Raw genomic sequence first — 16,906 nt, forward strand, 5'->3', positions numbered from 1 at the left:
AAGATATAAAAGAGACCTAAGGGGCAACGTTTTCACGCAGAGGGTGGTACGTCTATGGAATGAGCTGCCAGAGGATGTGGTGGAGGCTGGTACAATTGCAACATTTAAGACGCATTTGGATGGGTTTATGAATAGGAAGGGTTTGGAGGGATATGGGCCAGGTGCTGGAAGGTGGGACTAGATTGGGTTGGGATATCTGGTCGGCATGGTCAGGTTGGACCGAAGCGTGTATTTCCATGCTGTACATCTCTATGACTCTAATTAGCAAATCATCCCACCACGATAATGGTCCCTTTCCAGTATAGGTGAAACCCATCCCTTTTGTACGTTACACCATCTCTTCAGCCATTGATTTAGTTGCAATTTTATTTAGATTCTCATTAGAATATGACACCAGGAGTAAGCCAGAGATGACTACCTTTGTGGTTCTGCTTTTTCACCTTCTACATAACCTCTCATATTCACTCTGCAAAGCCTTAACTCTTTCCCTAACAATTTGTTCCTATCAATGTGTATAGCAATTTCCAGCTTCTCACTCTACCCTTTGACAATATGCTTCAACTATTTTGAGACATACTTAACCCTAGCACCAGGAAGGCAACATACTATTCTAGATTCATACTCACAGCCACGGAATTTCCTGTCTGTGCTTCTGACAGAAGAGTCCCCTATAACATTTATTTTTAAAAATCTTGACAAATTCCACTTAACATAAGGTTCATTCTTACTGCCCAAGATCTGACCGTCACTTCTATTTTGCTCTGACAGACTATCCCCTTCAGCAGTATCCAAAATGGAATATCTGTTTGAGAGAAACATAGCCAAGGGAGACCTTTTAACTGCGTGCTTACTTTTCCTGACAGTCACCCATCTACCTGCCCGATCCTGCTGTGTAACCACCTCTCTAAATCTACTATCACACTCTGTCTCTTGAATGCTCTCAATGACATTAAGCTGAAAAAGCCCTTATATATTAAAAAAAATTACTCTTCCTTACTGACTGATTTTAAATGAGCCAGCAAAAGATAAAATAAAATTTAACATTAAAATTTTTAAAAATATCAAGCACTCAGCTGAAACTCTCATCCATTTTTAAACATGCCTTAGCTTTTCTTTAATTATCATTTATTTGAATAACACGTTCAACCAGCAGCTGTGTTTTGCTTCATACAATTTATCAGTATTCACACTAGAAAAATACAATGTTCAGTATTCAAAGTTTGGGAGAAGATTTGTAGCTCGGGTGCTGGTTGTTGTGGTTTTGTTCGCCGAGCTGGGAATTTGTGTTGCAGACGTTTCGTCCCCTGTCTAGGTGACATCCTCAGTGCTTGGGAGCCTCCTGTGAAGCGCTTCTGTGATCTTTCCTATCATTTGTAGTGGTTCAACTGGGACAACACTACTATTATAGGACAAGCCAAACAGAGAACAGCCAGGGAATTCCTAGAGGCATGGCACTCATCCACAGATTCAATCAATAAGCACATTGATCTGGATCCAATATACCGACCACTGCAATGGACAGCTGGAACTGACAACCGGAAGTGGCAGATTCAAACCACTACAAATGTCGGAGGAAAGATCACAGAAGCGCTTCACAGGAGGCTCCCAAGCACTGAGGATGTCACCTAGACAGGGGACGAAATGTCTGCAACACAAATTCCCAGCTCGGCGAACAGAACCACAACAATGTTCAGTATTCACACTAGAAGAAGATAATGTTGGCGAGAAGAATACTGAGATACAGGCTACTAGACTAGATGGGATTAAGGTTCACAAGGAGGAGGTGTTAGCAATTCTGGAAAAGGTAAAAATAGATAAGTCCCCTGAGTCTGGCTGGATTTATCCTTCAACACCAGGTTATAGTCCAACAGGTTTACCTGATGAAGAAGCGAAGCTCCGAAAGCTAGTGTGCTTCCAATTAAACCTGTTGGACTATAACCTGGTGTTGTGTGATTTTTGATTTTGTACACCCCAGTCCAACGCCGGCATCTCCAAATCATGGATTTATCCTATGATTCTCTGGGAAGCCAGGAGGAGATTGCAGAGCCTTTGGCTTTGATCTTTATGTCATCATTGTCTACAGGAATAGTGCCAGAAGACTGGAGGATAGCAAATGTTGTTCCCTTGTTCAAGAAGGGGAGTAGTGACAATTCTGGTAATTATAGACCAGTGAACCTTACTTTAGTTGTGGGTAAAGTGTTGGAAAAGGCTATAAGAGATAGGATTTATAATTACCTAAAAAGAAATAAATTGATTAGGGATAGTCAACACAGATTTGTGAAGGGTAGGTTAGATTAGATTACTTACAGTGTGGAAACAGGCCCTTCGGCCCAACAAGTCCACACCGCCCCGCCGAAGCGCAACCCACCCATACCCCTACATTTACCCCTTACCTAACACTACGGGCAATTTAGCATGGCCAATTCACCTGACCTGCACATCTTTTAGACTGTGGGAGGAAACCGGAGCACCCGGAGGAAACCCACGGAGACACGGGGAGAACGTGCAAACTCCACACAGTCAGTCGCCTGAGGCGGGAATTGAACCCGGGTCTCTGGCGCTGTGAGGCAGCAGTGCTAACCACTGTGCCACCGTGCCGCCCACAAACCTGATTGAGTTCTTTGAGATGACCAAACAGATGGATGAGGGTAAAGCAGTTGATGTGGTTATTATTTATTTCCATAAGGTGTTTGATAAGATTCCCCATGGTAGGCTAGTGCACAAAATACAGACGTACGGGATGGAGGGTGATTTAACGGTTTGAATCAGAAATTCTGGATGTAGGTTTGCTCGCTAATCAATGACATCTTGGAAATGACTGTCAGACTACTCAGACCCCTTGTTACCATGGTAGCCCACAAACCCATCAACACACTGAAACAGCAGCTAATGAACTTAAAAGACCCTATACATACAACAAGCAAAACTAATGTCATCTACAAAATACCTTGCAAGAACTGTAACAAAGGCTACATTGGACAAATAGGCAGAAAACTAGCCACTAGGATACATGAACATCAACTAGCCACAAAACGACATGATCCACTCTCAATAGTATCCTTACATACAGATGAGAAGGACACCACTTCGACTGGGACAACACATCCATCCTAGGACAAGCCAAACAGAGACATGCAGAGAATTCCTAGAAGCATAGCATTCTAACCGGAATTCGTTCAACAAACACATTGACTTGGATCCCATCTACCACCCCCAGACAAAAAGAACAGGAAATGACATCGCCAACCCAAGGAAACTCAAACATATAAGTAGAAAGCAGGCTACACCACCAGTGCTTCATTTGGAGGCTCACTGAAGATGTTACCTAGTATGGTGAAGAAACATCTGAAAATGAACCTTCCAGCTCAGCGAGCAAACCTACATCCAGAACCTCAATCTGAGCTACAAGTCTTCTCAAAACTGGATCAGAAATTGGCCAGCTGAAAGAAGACAGAGGGTGGTGGTTTATGGGAAATGTTCATCCTGGAGTTCAGTTGCTAGTGGTATATCTCGAGGATGTTTTGGGTCCACTGCTGTTTGTCATTTTTAAAAATGACCTGGATGAGGACGTAGAAGGATTGGTTAGTAAATTAGTGGATCACACTAAGGTCGGTAGAGTCGTGGATGGTGCAGAAGAGTTGTGGATAGTGCAGAAGGATGCTGTAGGTTACAGTGCTGGGCTGAAAGGCGACAAATAGAATTTAATATTGAAAAGTTTGAGGTGATTCACTTTGGAAGGAGCAACAGGAATGCAGAGTACTGGGCTACTGGTAAGATTCTTGGCAATGTAGATGAGCAGAGGGATCTTGATGTCCATGTACATAGATCCCTGAAAGTTGCCACCCAGTTTGATAGGGTTGTTAAGAAGACATATGGTATGTTAGCTTTTATAAGTAGAGGGATTGAGTTTCGGAACCATGAGGACTGCAGTTGCAGCTGTACAAAACTCTGGCGCATCCACACTTGGAGTGTTGCGTACAGTTCTGATCACCGCATTATAGGAAGGACGTGGAAGCTTTGCAAAGGGTTGAGAGGAGATTTATTAGGATGTTAGGTGGTATGGAGGGAAGATCTTATGAGGAAAGGCTGAGGGACTTGAGACTGTTTTCGTTGGAGAGAAGAAAGTTGAGACGTATCTTAATTGAGACATATAAGATAATCAGAGGGTTAGATAGGGTGGACAGTGCGAACCTTTTTCCTCAGCTGTTGATGGCTTGCATGAGGAGGCATAGCTTTAAATTGAGGGGTGATAGATATAGGACAGCTGTCAGAGGTAGTTTCTTTACTCAGAGAGTAGTAGAGGCGTGGAATGCCTGTATCAGTAGTAGACTCACCAATTTCTGAACCTATCAAATCTGATTGGAGATATGATACTCACCCCTTCTTTTTTCATATTATGCAGTGCACTTACAGTATCATGGCATAAGGAACGATTGTTTCATGGATGCAATGTAGAAATATACGGCTAGGATCAAAGACAGGTTCAGTCTCTTTTTGTTTATTCCTAGCTGCCCTTGAGAAGGTGGTGGTGAGCTGCCTTCTTGAACTGCTGCAGCTTACATGCTGCTGCTGTTGTCTTTTATGGTGGCTAGATCGATGCCAGGTGGTTTGTCCAGTTTAATTTCTTTGTTGAGACTTTGTAGCGATTAATACAACTGAGTGGCTTGCTGGGCTATTTCAGAGGGCAGTTGAGTCAACCACATTGCTGTGGGTCTGAAGTCACACATAAGGAAGACCAGATGAAGATAGTAGATTTCCTTCCCTGAAGGACATCAGTGTGCCAGATGGGTTTTTCTGACAATCAATAATGGTTTCGTGGTCAGCAGATTCTTAATTTTTTTTTATTATTGAATTCAAATTCTGCCATCTGCCAAGGCGGGATTTGAACACAGATCTCCAGAACATTAGCTGAGTTTCTGGATTAACAGTCAAAGCCATCATCTCTTTCAGACACAGCAGAGTGTGCAACAACTTAATTTTACTGGATTTCCTCCATTTCCTGCTTGAGGGTTGATCTTTGGGAGAAGTAAGATAAAGGAGGCTGCCAGACTGCAGTGGTAGAAGCTGTGTACATAACTGTAATCCCAATCCTATAAACAGAAAAAAAAACTTGCATAAATTACCACATGCTTATTTCTCAATTTTACATGTAAATCGTTACTGAATAGTTCATTTTGCTCAATGTATCAACAATAACATGTATTTATTAACATTGTATTTCACAGAATCATGATACAACAGAGAAGGAAATCTTTTGGTCCATCAAATGGGATATACCCAAGGTTACTATGGGATTACAAAATGACGGTCAACAGAGCTTCTTGCTTAGACAGATACCCTGTGCCATGCACAGAATACTTGTGTGCGAAAGTGGCTGGGGACAACATATTTTACAAATTGAATATTAGCCAACCTGACCTCCTGGAGCTTGAGATGATGTCCAGATGTACATCCCTTTAAACTGTCACAACGGATAGTACGATTACACTTGCTTGCCTTTTGGGGTGTCTTCGGCTTGTCCTCGTTGAAAGGGTGATGGAGAACGTCCTCCAAAAGTTGCCCAGAATGGCATTCTATTTGATAATGTTTTAATCTTAGGAGCTACTGCAAAGGCACATTTGCAGAGTGTGGAGGATGTTTTGCAACATTTTTCTGCAAATGTTGTCAGACTAAAAGGGATAAATGTATGTTCCAGATAAACAAGGTAACATACCTTGGATATAAGATTAACAAGATCACACTTTGTTGAAGAGAAGATGAAGGCCATAAAAAGGGCAGCAACTCCAAGGAACATAATGGAGTTGAAGTCTCTTACAGGTCTCATAAATTACCATGGGAAATTCATACTGAACCTGACGACCCTGCTGGCACGCCTACATGAACTGCTAAAAAGATCAGAAATCGTTATGATAAATGCGACAAGGCAAAGCCTTTGCAAACATCAAACAACAATTACTGTCAACAAATGTGTTAGCCTATTACTACTTCCTGAGACCACTCATTGTAACCTGTAAAGCCTTCTCTTATGAGATATTATCATACCATTATGACAACGGGGCAGAATGTCCAATTGCATCAACTTGCAGTTAAAAAAAACTCTGTCCACTAAAAACTTGAGAACCGGTCTTGAGGACTACGAGGTCTCAGAGTTAGAGATGAAGACAGAGTTGGTGGAAGCTCAGCAAGAGGTTGCCACCAAGGATGCACTCCTACAATGGGTCTTCAACAAGCTTCATGTAAAAGACGTTCACCTATTTATTAGATGCTCCCCAACCAAACTTGGAAAGCCAGAAATGGGACGATGAGCAAAGTGACACAAGAGACCCCATCATCACAGGAGTGAAGGGGACCTCTCAGATTTGGAGTTGATGGGATGTGATAATCCTTACAGGCCCCAAGGGGAGTCTCTAATTAATCTCCTCATGGAGCTCATTGAGTTTGAGTTCCCTTAGTAACAGGCAATGGCCTGCCCAGCTGGAAGTCATCACCTGAGCCCTTTATAATTCAGATTCAAAGAAAAATAGGTTAAAAAAAAACAGAAACATAGTTTCCATGGATGATCTGGGGTGGAAAAAAGAAAAATAAAGTACACTATTTTGCCCTAAAAAGTAAGAACATTGAAAGGAACTTCTCCTTCAAAGAAGCTAAAAGAAATGCACTGAACCAGAACTAGAGTTGGTAAAGCAGAAAAATACATAAGTATTCAAAAGAAATGTGTTCCAGGGTGTCAGCATACTAGTAGAAATTCGGGGCCACCCTTGTCCAGACATGTTTCTGTGTCAGCAGCACAAAAACATTAGGGGCCATCTTGCAGTGCAGTGGTACTGTCATCACTCCTGGATCAGGAGGCCCAGGTTCAAGTCCCACGTGCTGCAAAGATATGTATTAACATCTCTGAACATGGGGCTGCAGAACTGGGCTGGGACTAGCCTATCTATGCCATGAGAAATGGCTCTGTTTTGATGTTCAACAATAAATAATGTTCCTTTTCAGTCAGGCTTCAAGAGTTATTATATGCCCCTGTCCTTTTGGTGACAGAAGGTGCTATTGAAAGGATCTTGGTAAATTACTGCAGAGTATCTTTCAAACGGCACACAGAGATGCCATTGTGTGTTGGTGGTGAAGGTAGCGAATGTTGAAGGTGGTGAATGAGTTGCCATTTTGTGCTGCATATTTTTTGTGTTGTTAGAACTGAACCCATTCAGGTAGGTGGAAAGTATTCCATCACTCTCCTGACTTTTCCCTTTGTAGATGGTGGGCAGGTATCAATGAGACAGGAGTTGAGTTACTCACGATAAAATTCCTACCCTCTGACCTGTCCATGGAGGCACAGCATTTATGTGGCTGGTTCAGTTCATGGTCAATTATAGCCCCAACAATTTGATATTGGGCATTTCAATGATGGTAATGCCATGAAACATCAAGTGGTGATGGCTAGATTCTCTCTTGTTGAAGGTGGTCATTTCCTGGCCACAAATGTTACTTGTCACTTTGATGATTGAGTGTAGACTGATGGGGTAGTAATAGGCTGGTTTGGATGTGCCCTGCTTTTTGGTTACAGCACATACTTGGACAATTTTTGACATTGTCAGATGGAACAGCTTGGCTGGAGGTGCAGTTAGTTCTGGAGTACAAGTCTTCAGTGCTAATGTGAGAATGTTGTCAGGGCCCACAGTATTTGCAGTATTCATGGTCCTCAACAGTTTCTTTACAAAATGTAGAGTGAATCTGGTAGCATGAATACTAACATTTGTGCTGCTGGGGATCTCAGGAGGAGGCTGAGCGGGATCATTCATTCATACTGATCATGGAAAATGGTTGCAAATGCTTTAGCCTTGCCTCTTGCACTGCAAGGCTTCTCCATCATTAAGGATGGAGATGTTTGTGGAGCCTCCTCTTCCAGTGAGTTGTCTCAAACACACAGATCATGATTGACAAGTTGCTTACAGAATCTCTGACATTTGATCTCACCGGCTGCTCACATTCCCTCATGGCTTGTAGGTCATACCAGTGCATGATTTCCACTTCCAGAAACTGCATATTCTCCTAAATGTTGATAATTAAATCCAAGTATTGCACCACCTCATAGATAGCTACTTCATGGACTGTATATGACTGGCAGTCTCAAACTACAACCCAGATTTCAAAACACTGGCAACTAATATTGAGGAGATGAAATGCAGACTAGGTGACACTTTCAGAACACCTGTCTGCAAAAATGACCCTGAGCTTTCAGTTGCTTGCCACTTTAACATCATATTTCTCCAACAACATTTCTTGTCTCCGGCTCACTGCAGTACTTCAGCAACTCTTAGCACAAGCTTGAAGAACTACATCTCATTTTCCTCTTAAGGTATCTGCAGTTCAATAATTTTAGTGCCTGATTCCATCCTTTCACTTTTTTAACACACCCCACACACTGTTATGACATGGGTTACTTTTAGCATATTCACCCATTCCTAGGCCCATTATCACATTATATCGGTTGCATTCAGCACAACTAATCCATTTTCTCATTCTTATTCAGCTTTTCTTCTGTCCTAACCGGTTATCCAGTAACTCCTTGTTTACCTACCCCTTTCATATCTCTCTTTCTGGGCTCTGCTTCGACCTATCTGCTCTCCCCACCACCCTGCCCCACCCACTTCACAGCCCCAGTTCGGCTTCAGCATAAATACCAGTTTTTCCCAGCGACTGACATTTCTTATGGAAGAGTCACCAGACTCAAAACATTAATTATGTTTTCTCCAACAGATACTGAGTTTCTCCAGCAGTTTCTATTTATATTGATTGTCTATTCTGTGAGAAAAAAATGTGGTGCTGGAAAAACACAGTTGGTCGGGCAGAATCCGAAGAGCAGAAGAGTCGATGTTTCAAGCCTAAGCTTTTCATCAGGAATGTGGGGGGCCATGGGAACTGACAGATAATTGGGAGGGGGGGGGGGGGGGTGGGGCTGGGGGTGGTTTGATTGTTGGGAATACAATACGTAGATGAAGATGGGGGTCTGATGGTGATAGGTCGGAGTGGAGGGTGGAGCGGATAGGTGGGAAGGAAGATAGACAGGTAGGACAGTTCAAGAGGGCAGTGCCAAGTTAGAGGGTTGGATCTGGGATAAGGTGGAGGGAGGGGAGTTGAGGAAACTGATGAGATTGACATTGATCCCCTGTGGTTGGAGGGTCCCAAGGCGGAAGATGAGGTGTTCTTCCTCCAGGCGTCGGGGGGGACTGGAATTTGGCGGTGAAGAGGCCCAGGACTTGCACATTCTTGGCAAAGTGGGAGGGGGAGTTGAAGTGTTCAGCCACAGGGTGGTGGGGTTGTTTACTGCCTGTGTCCCACAGATGTTCTCTGAAACGTTCTGAAAGTCGGCGTCCTGTCTCCCCCGTGTAGAGGAGACCACATCGAGAACAACACATACATTAGATAAGGTGTTTGGAGGTGCAGGAAAATCTCTGCTGGATGCAGAAGGATCATTTGGGGCCTTGGATGGAGGTGAGGGGGGAGATGTAGACACAGGTTTTACATCTCTTACGGTAGCAAAGGAAGGTGCCGAGAGTGGAGGGTACTCCCAATTCCTCCCTCTCCGCCGCATCTGCTCCCAGGAAGACCAATTCCACCCCACAACATCCCAGATGGCCTCCTACTTCAAGGAGCGAAATTCCCCCTCCCACGTAGTCAACAATGTCCTCCAATGCATCTCCTCCACTTCCCGCATTTCCACCTTTAAACCCCACCCCTTCAATTGCAACATGGACAGAACCCTCTTGGTCCTCATCTTCACCCCACCAACCTCCGGATTAAATGCATCATCATCCGCCATTTCCGCCACCTAAAATCAGACCCACCACCAAAGATATATTTCCCTCCCCACACCTGTCTGCGTTCCGCAGAGACCACTCTCTCCACGACACCTTCGTTAGGTCCACGATCCCAACAAGCCACCCTCCACTCCCGGCACTTTCCCTTGCTACCACAAGAGGTGAGTGAGAGTGTATCATGCAGTGGGGTCACCTGCAGTGTGACATGAATCCAAGGTCCCGGTTGAGGTCATTCCCATAGGTACCAAACTTGGCTATCAGCTTCTGCTCAGCCACTCTGCATTTTTGCTTGTCCTGAAGCCCGCCTTGGAGGATGGTCACCTGAAGGTCCGAGGCCGAATGTCTCTGAGAGGGGACATTCCTGCTCGGTGAGTGTTGTGCGGTGTCCAATCATCCGTTATCGTAGCGTCTGATCGGTCTCACCAACGTACCATGCCTCAGGGCATCCTTGCCTGCAGTATATGAGATAGACAACATTGACTGAGTCACATGAGCCCCTGCCGTGTACATGGTGGGTGGTGTCCCCGTGTGTAATGGTGTTACTCATGTCGATACTCTGACACGTCTTGTAGTGGCTGCTGTGGCAGGGTTGTACAGTGTTGTCCTGATGGCTGGGCAGTTTGCTACGAATCATGATCTGATTAAGGTTTGGTGGTTGTTTAAAGGTGAGAAGTGAAGGCGTGGAGAAGGTCTTGGCATGATGCTCATCCTCATCAATAATGTGTTGCAGGCTGTGAAGAACATGGCGTAGTCGTTCGGCTCCCGGGAAGTACTGGACAACGAAGGGTACACTGTCTGTCTGTTGCAGCCTGTGTGTCTGTCTCCTGAGAAAGTCATTACGGTTTCTCGCTGTGGCACATCGAAACTGGCGGTCGATGAGTTGAGCATTGTACCCTGTTCTAATGGGGGCATTTTTGAGCACTTTCAAGTATCCATTACATTCCTCCTCATCCAAACAGATCCTGTGTATGCGGAGGGCTTGTCCATGGGGGATGGCTGTTTTAATGTGTTTCGGGTGGAAGCTAGAAAAGTGTAGCAAGTAAGGTTATCCATAGGTTTGCGGTACAGTGAGGTGCTGAGTTGGCTATCCTTGCATAGTGATGCATATGTCCAAGAGAGAGACAGATACTAAAGAGTAGTCCACGGTAAGTCTGATGGTGGGATGAAACTCGTTGATATCACTGTGTAGTTGTTTCAGTGACTCCTCACCATGGGTCCAGAGGAAGAAAATTTTGTCAATATATCTAGTGTATAGTGATGGTTGGAGGTCCTGTGCAGAAAAGAAGTCTTGTTCAAACTTGTGCATGAAGGTGTTGGCATACTGGGGTGCAAATTTGGTCCCCATGGCCATTCTGTGTGTGGATGAAGAACTGGTTGTCAAAGGTGAAAATATTGTGGTCGAGGAAGAAGCAGATGAGTAGTAGCACAGTGCTCAGAGATTGGCAGTTGTTGGTATTGAGTACTGAGCCTGTTGCCCTGATGCGGTCATCATGGGGGATGATGATATAGAGTGCTGACATAGAGTGCTGACACGTCCATTGTGACGAGGAATGTTCCCAGTTCGACTGGTCCGTGGGTGTTGGGTTTCTGTAAAAAATCTGTAGTGTCGTGGCAGAAGCTGGGGGTCATCTGCACAATGGGCTTCAAATGGCTTCGACATAGCCTGAGAGGTTCTCACATAGGTCTCATTGCCTGATACAATGGGATGTCCTGATGTGTTGGTTTGTGTATCTTTGGAAAGCAATACAAGTCACCTACGTGAAAAGTACGTGGGATGAGAGCGCATAGGGAACTCTGAAGGATTGGATCAAAAGTCCTGATCAATGCTTTAGTTCATGAATGTGCTCTTTGGTCAGATCGGCTGGTAGTTGCCTGCATTGTTCCTGGTTGTTCAGTTGTTGGTACACTTCCTTGCAGTAATCTGTTTTATTCTGAATGACAATGGCTCCTCCTTTTTCTGCTGGTTTCATGGCGATGTTGCGATTGGTTTTGAGAGCATGGATGACACTGCATTGTGATCGGGTGATGTTTTGCTCTACCTTGTGGGTGCGGCTGATGAATCCGGCATTCACATATTTCTTGACGGTTTGAGCATTCATGTCAAGCCCAGGGCAGCGGCCTCCAAGTCGACCCCTTCTTTGGTTGCTCCTCTGTGGATCCCTATGATATGCTGCAGGCAAGGCTGCCCTGAGACATGGTACATTGGCGAAACCGAACAGTTGCTACGACAACAGATGAATGGACACACATAACAATCACCGGACAGGAGTGTTCCTCCCAGTTAGGGAGCACTTCAGCGGTCTGGAACATTAGATCATTAGGCCTCAGACTTCGGGTGACCAAACTCCAAGGTGGACTTCAGGACAAGCAAAAACGCAGAGTGGCTCAGCAGAACGGCCTCAACCGGGACCTTGGGTTCATGTCACACCACAGGTGACCTCACTGCACGAAACACACACACACACTCTCTTAATATAAACTTATGGGGTGAATTTGGTTTTGCAGAATTACATTTCATTTTGCTCAAAAACTGCATGAATCCATTTAAAACTCTATAAAACTACACAGAGGGTTTTGTCAGTCTGACATAGCATTGGGACACAGACAGACTTCACACCTATTGCTTAAAAAGCTAAGCTACCTTGTGAATGTAATTTAAAATAATTTCTGGGATTTACATATCAAAGAACAGAAACCAGCATACCTCATTAAAAAAGATGAAAGTTTTTCATCTAAGACTGTTTACTGTATCACATCTCCATGACACTGGGCTCCTTTGGCTCTAAATTCTGTCAGCATGACCTTAACCTCCAAACCACCTGATGAAGGAAGCTAGTGCTGTTGAACTATAACCTGGTGTTGTGTGATTTTTAACTTTGTCCCTCCCAGTCCAACACCGACATCTCCATGTCATAAGTAACGTAAGTAAAAGATACTTCTGAAACGTTTCAGAATGAAGAGATAAGATGCATTTCCAACTGTTGACTGTCGTAAGATAACAAGTATACAAATAAGAATGACACAACTATACCTCAAAGAAGAATCGCAGCATCAAGGCAAGTGCCCCAAAGCAGAAACCAGGGCCAATCTGTTGTGTGTAGATGCTCTTATCAGGGTAAAGGCCTTTTTGGTCTTTCATCTTCTTCACCTGTCCAATTAAAAGCAGTTGTTATTCAGCAACGTTATTCATACTTAAATATTACCCCTTATGGCAACAACTTTCTATTGAACAATTAATTACAAGGTGTCTCCCTAATTTCACACTTGAACATATAATTTGTCCTATATAGTATGTTATGAAGATGTGGGAGTACTGTACCTTTCAGAGAGTTAAAAGCTAGCAAAAACTACCTGACAGCACCAAGTGTTCTGAAAAAAGATATAATGTGACATTTGGTCAAACAACTTGATTAGCTGGTTGCCTGGAAAAAAAACAAATTCGAATTCAGCTAATCAGCTTAAATCATATCCCAAACTACCCACCTCCAATCAAGTTTGAATTGAGTATATTGACAATCTTAAAAGCCAATGACACAATCCGATGCTTTGGGGATATAAGCCCAGGGAAAGTTAAACAGGTGGGAGAAGAACTGCCAAGCCAATAACATCTGCAACTGCCCAGAGAATAACTCTCTTAAAGGTACCTTTATCGATCAGTAACCTGTGAAGTAGAATCCCCAAGAAGAAGAAGAGAGGAATACAGAGAAGAACAAAAAGCTGCCTGGCTTTTTTTAGATTAGATTACTTACAGTGTGGAAACAGGCCCTTCAGCCCAACAAGTCCACACCCACCCGCCGAAGCATAACCCACCCAGACCCACTCTCCTACATTTACCCCTTCACCTAACACTACGGGCAAGTTAGCATGGTCAATTCACCTAACCTGCACATTTTTGGACTGTGGGAAGAAACCGGAGCACCTGGAGGAAACCCACGCAGACACGGGGAGAATGTGAAAACTCCACATATAGAGTCGCCTGAGATGGGAATTGAACCCAGGTCTCTGGTGCTGTGAGGCAGCAGTGCTAACCACTGTGCCGTCGTGCTGCCCACTAAGAGATAAGAAGTTTTGTTTTGTAAATCTTAATCGAGAGTTTTATTGGACTAGTATTATAGAAGGGAGGATAAAAGATAGGTTAGAGAAAGGAGTTGAAAAGAGTTGTTAGTTAATTAATCTCTTAATTATACTTTAAGAAATAAAGTTGTTACTTTTACTTTAACTAGGTCTTGGCCTATTGAATTTTCACAGATTACTACATGGGATAAATCTTTTCTGTGTTGCTAGGTTAAAATAAGCAGGAGGGTTTACCCCACATCATAACCAGTATATGCATTTCATTGACCATACTTTCTAGGGCAGTGATCACAGCACACTCGGCAATCTAGAATAATTAAGGATCATCTGTGAGGAAAGTAAGATATACCTACAATATAGAGCAAGAGTGACACATTCAGTATAACCCTGCTATATTGCCATTTATTTTCCACTTGAGCTCCCTCCCATTCATCCTCAACTAGCCCTGTCAGCATAATCTCTAATCTCTTTTTCCCCATTCTTATCCAGATTCCCCTTAAGTATATCTGTGCTAATTGTTTCAATTATGTTTACAGGATGTAGACATCATGAACTAAGGAAGCATTTATTACCTAATTACCCTAGAGACAATGGTAGTGGGCTAGCTCCTAAAATACTGCAATCCTTAAGCTGTAGAGGCACGCACAATAATGTTAGGAAGGGAGCTCCAAGCTTTTGACCCAGAAACATGGAAGGAACAGCAATATAGTTTCAAATCAACATGGGTTGTGACTTGAAGGGAAACTTGCAGCTGGTTGCTTTTCCAAGCATCTGGTGACCTTCTCCTTCAAGGTGGGAGAGGATGTGCATTTGGAAGGTGCTGTCAAAAGAACCTGGTTGGGTTAATGCGGTGGTACACACTTCTGCTACTTATGTTGGTGGTGAAGGAGTGAATATCGAAGGTGTTAGATGTGTTTACAATCAGTGGACTGTTTGTTCTGGATGGTATCAAGCTTCTTGAGTGTTGTTGGAGCTGCACTCATCCAAGCAAGGAGGAGCTGTTCCCATCAATTTATGACTTATGCTTTCTAGATAGTGGACAGGCATTCAAGAGATAGGAAATAAGTTCCTCACTACAGAATTCCTATCTTCTGACCTATTCTCGTAATCACCGAATTTATACGGATGTAGGTTTGCTCGCTGAGCTGGGAGGTTCATTTCCAGACGTTTCGTCACCTTACTAGGTAACATCTTCAGTGGGCCTCAGGCGACGCAGTGTACATGATTCCTGCTTTCTATTTATATGTTTGTGTTTCTTTGGGAGCAAACCTACATCCAGAACCTCAACCTGAGCTACAAATCTTCTCAAAACTCACCGAATTTATATACTTAAAAAAAAAGTATCACAGGATGTGGCGTCACAGGCTAGGCCACCATTTATTGCCTATCCCAATTCTCAGAAGGCATTTAAGAGTCAGTAACATTGCGGTGGGTCTGGAGTCACATGTAGGTCAGACCAGATAAGAATGACAGTTTCCTTCCCTAAAGGACATTAGTGAAATAGATGGCTTTTTCCGACAATCGAAAACATGATCATCATTAAACTCTCAATTCCAGATTTGTATTCATCTACCACGGTGGGATATAAGGCTAGTGGAGTTTAATTTCTGGTCAATGATAACCTCCAGGATGTTGATAGTGGGCAATTCAATGACAGTCATGCCTTTGAACATCAAGTGGTGATGGATGATTCTCTGTTGTTGATGGTAGTCATTGCCTGGCATTGACATGATATGAATGTTACTTGCCACTAACATACAAACACATGAATTAGGAACTGCGGACCATTCAGCCCCTCGAGCCTGTTCCACCATTCAATAAGATCATGAATGATGTCATTGCTCCACATTCCTACCTACCTATCTTCCACATCCCACAATCTTTCATAAGCCATTCTTAATCAAGAATCTATTTACCTCTGCTTTAAAATATTCAAAGATTCTGTTTCCACTTGCTTTTGAGGAACAAAGATCCAAAGACTTAAGACCCAGTGTGAAAAAACAAACTCCTTCACCTTTGTCACAAACAGTTGACCGGTTATTTTTAACAATGACCCTCTAACCAACCAAAGGGACCATCCTCTTTACATTTACATTAGTCAAGGTCCCTCAATATCTTATATGTTTCATCCAGTTGGTTCTTTACACATCTACATTTTAGCAGATACAGCCTGCCTAACCTATCCTCCAAACACAACATGCCCATTCCAAGTATTAACCTAGTGAATAATCTCTGAACTGGTTCCCCCAATACATATACATCCTTCATTAAATAAGGAAAGCAATATTCTACACAGTACTCATACAGTCATAGAGATGTACAGCATGGAAACAGACCCTTCGGTCCAACCCGACCATGCCGACCAGATATCCTAAACCAATCTAGTCCACCTGCCAGCACCCAGCCCATATCCCTCCAAACCCTTCCTATTCATATACCCATCCAAATGCCTCCTAAATGTTGCAATTGTACTAGCCTCCACCACTTCCTCTGGCAGCTCATTCCATACACGTACCACTTTCTGTGTGAAAACGTTGCCCCATAGGTCCCTTTTACATCTTTCTCCTCTCACCCTAAACCTATGTCCTCCAGTTCTGGACTCCCCGAACCCAGGGAAAAGATTTTGCCTGTTTACCCTATCCATGCCCTTCATAATGTTTTAAAACTCTATAAGGTCATCCCTCAGCCTCCGACGCACCAGGGAAAACAGCCCCAGCCTGTTCTGCCTCTCCCTATAGCTCAAATTCTCCAACCCTGGCAACATCCTTGTATATCTTTTTTGAACCCTTTCAAGTTTCACAACATCTTTCCGATAGGAAGGAGACCAGAATTGCACACAATATTCCAACAGTGGCCTAACCAAAGTCCTGTACAGCTGCAACATGACCTCCCAACTCCTGTACTCAATACTCTGACCAATAAAGGAAAGCAGACCAAATGCCTTCTTCACTATCCTATCTACCTGCAACTCCACTTTCAAGGAACTATGAACCTGCAGTCCAAGGTCACTTTGTTTA

The 16,906-nt window shown here is 43.5% G+C and overlaps 1 protein-coding gene across 1 annotated transcript in view; it reads right to left on the reverse strand.

The window, feature by feature from the left end:
- Nucleotides 1-4,871: 4,871 nt before the first annotated feature.
- The window catches only part of mymk (myomaker, myoblast fusion factor), a 38,850-nt gene continuing 26,815 nt past the window's right edge, over nucleotides 4,872-16,906 (reverse strand). The window contains exons 5-6 of the mRNA XM_043719750.1: nucleotides 12,847-12,963; nucleotides 4,872-5,090 (exon numbers count right to left, since the gene is read on the reverse strand). Coding sequence (XP_043575685.1) covers nucleotides 4,947-5,090; nucleotides 12,847-12,963 — 261 coding nt within the window. The 3' untranslated portion in view covers nucleotides 4,872-4,946. The remainder of the gene's footprint in view (nucleotides 5,091-12,846; nucleotides 12,964-16,906) is intronic.

The sequence above is a fragment of the Chiloscyllium plagiosum genome, chromosome 30 (assembly GCF_004010195.1).
Source record: "Chiloscyllium plagiosum isolate BGI_BamShark_2017 chromosome 30, ASM401019v2, whole genome shotgun sequence".
NCBI lineage: Eukaryota > Metazoa > Chordata > Chondrichthyes > Orectolobiformes > Hemiscylliidae > Chiloscyllium > Chiloscyllium plagiosum.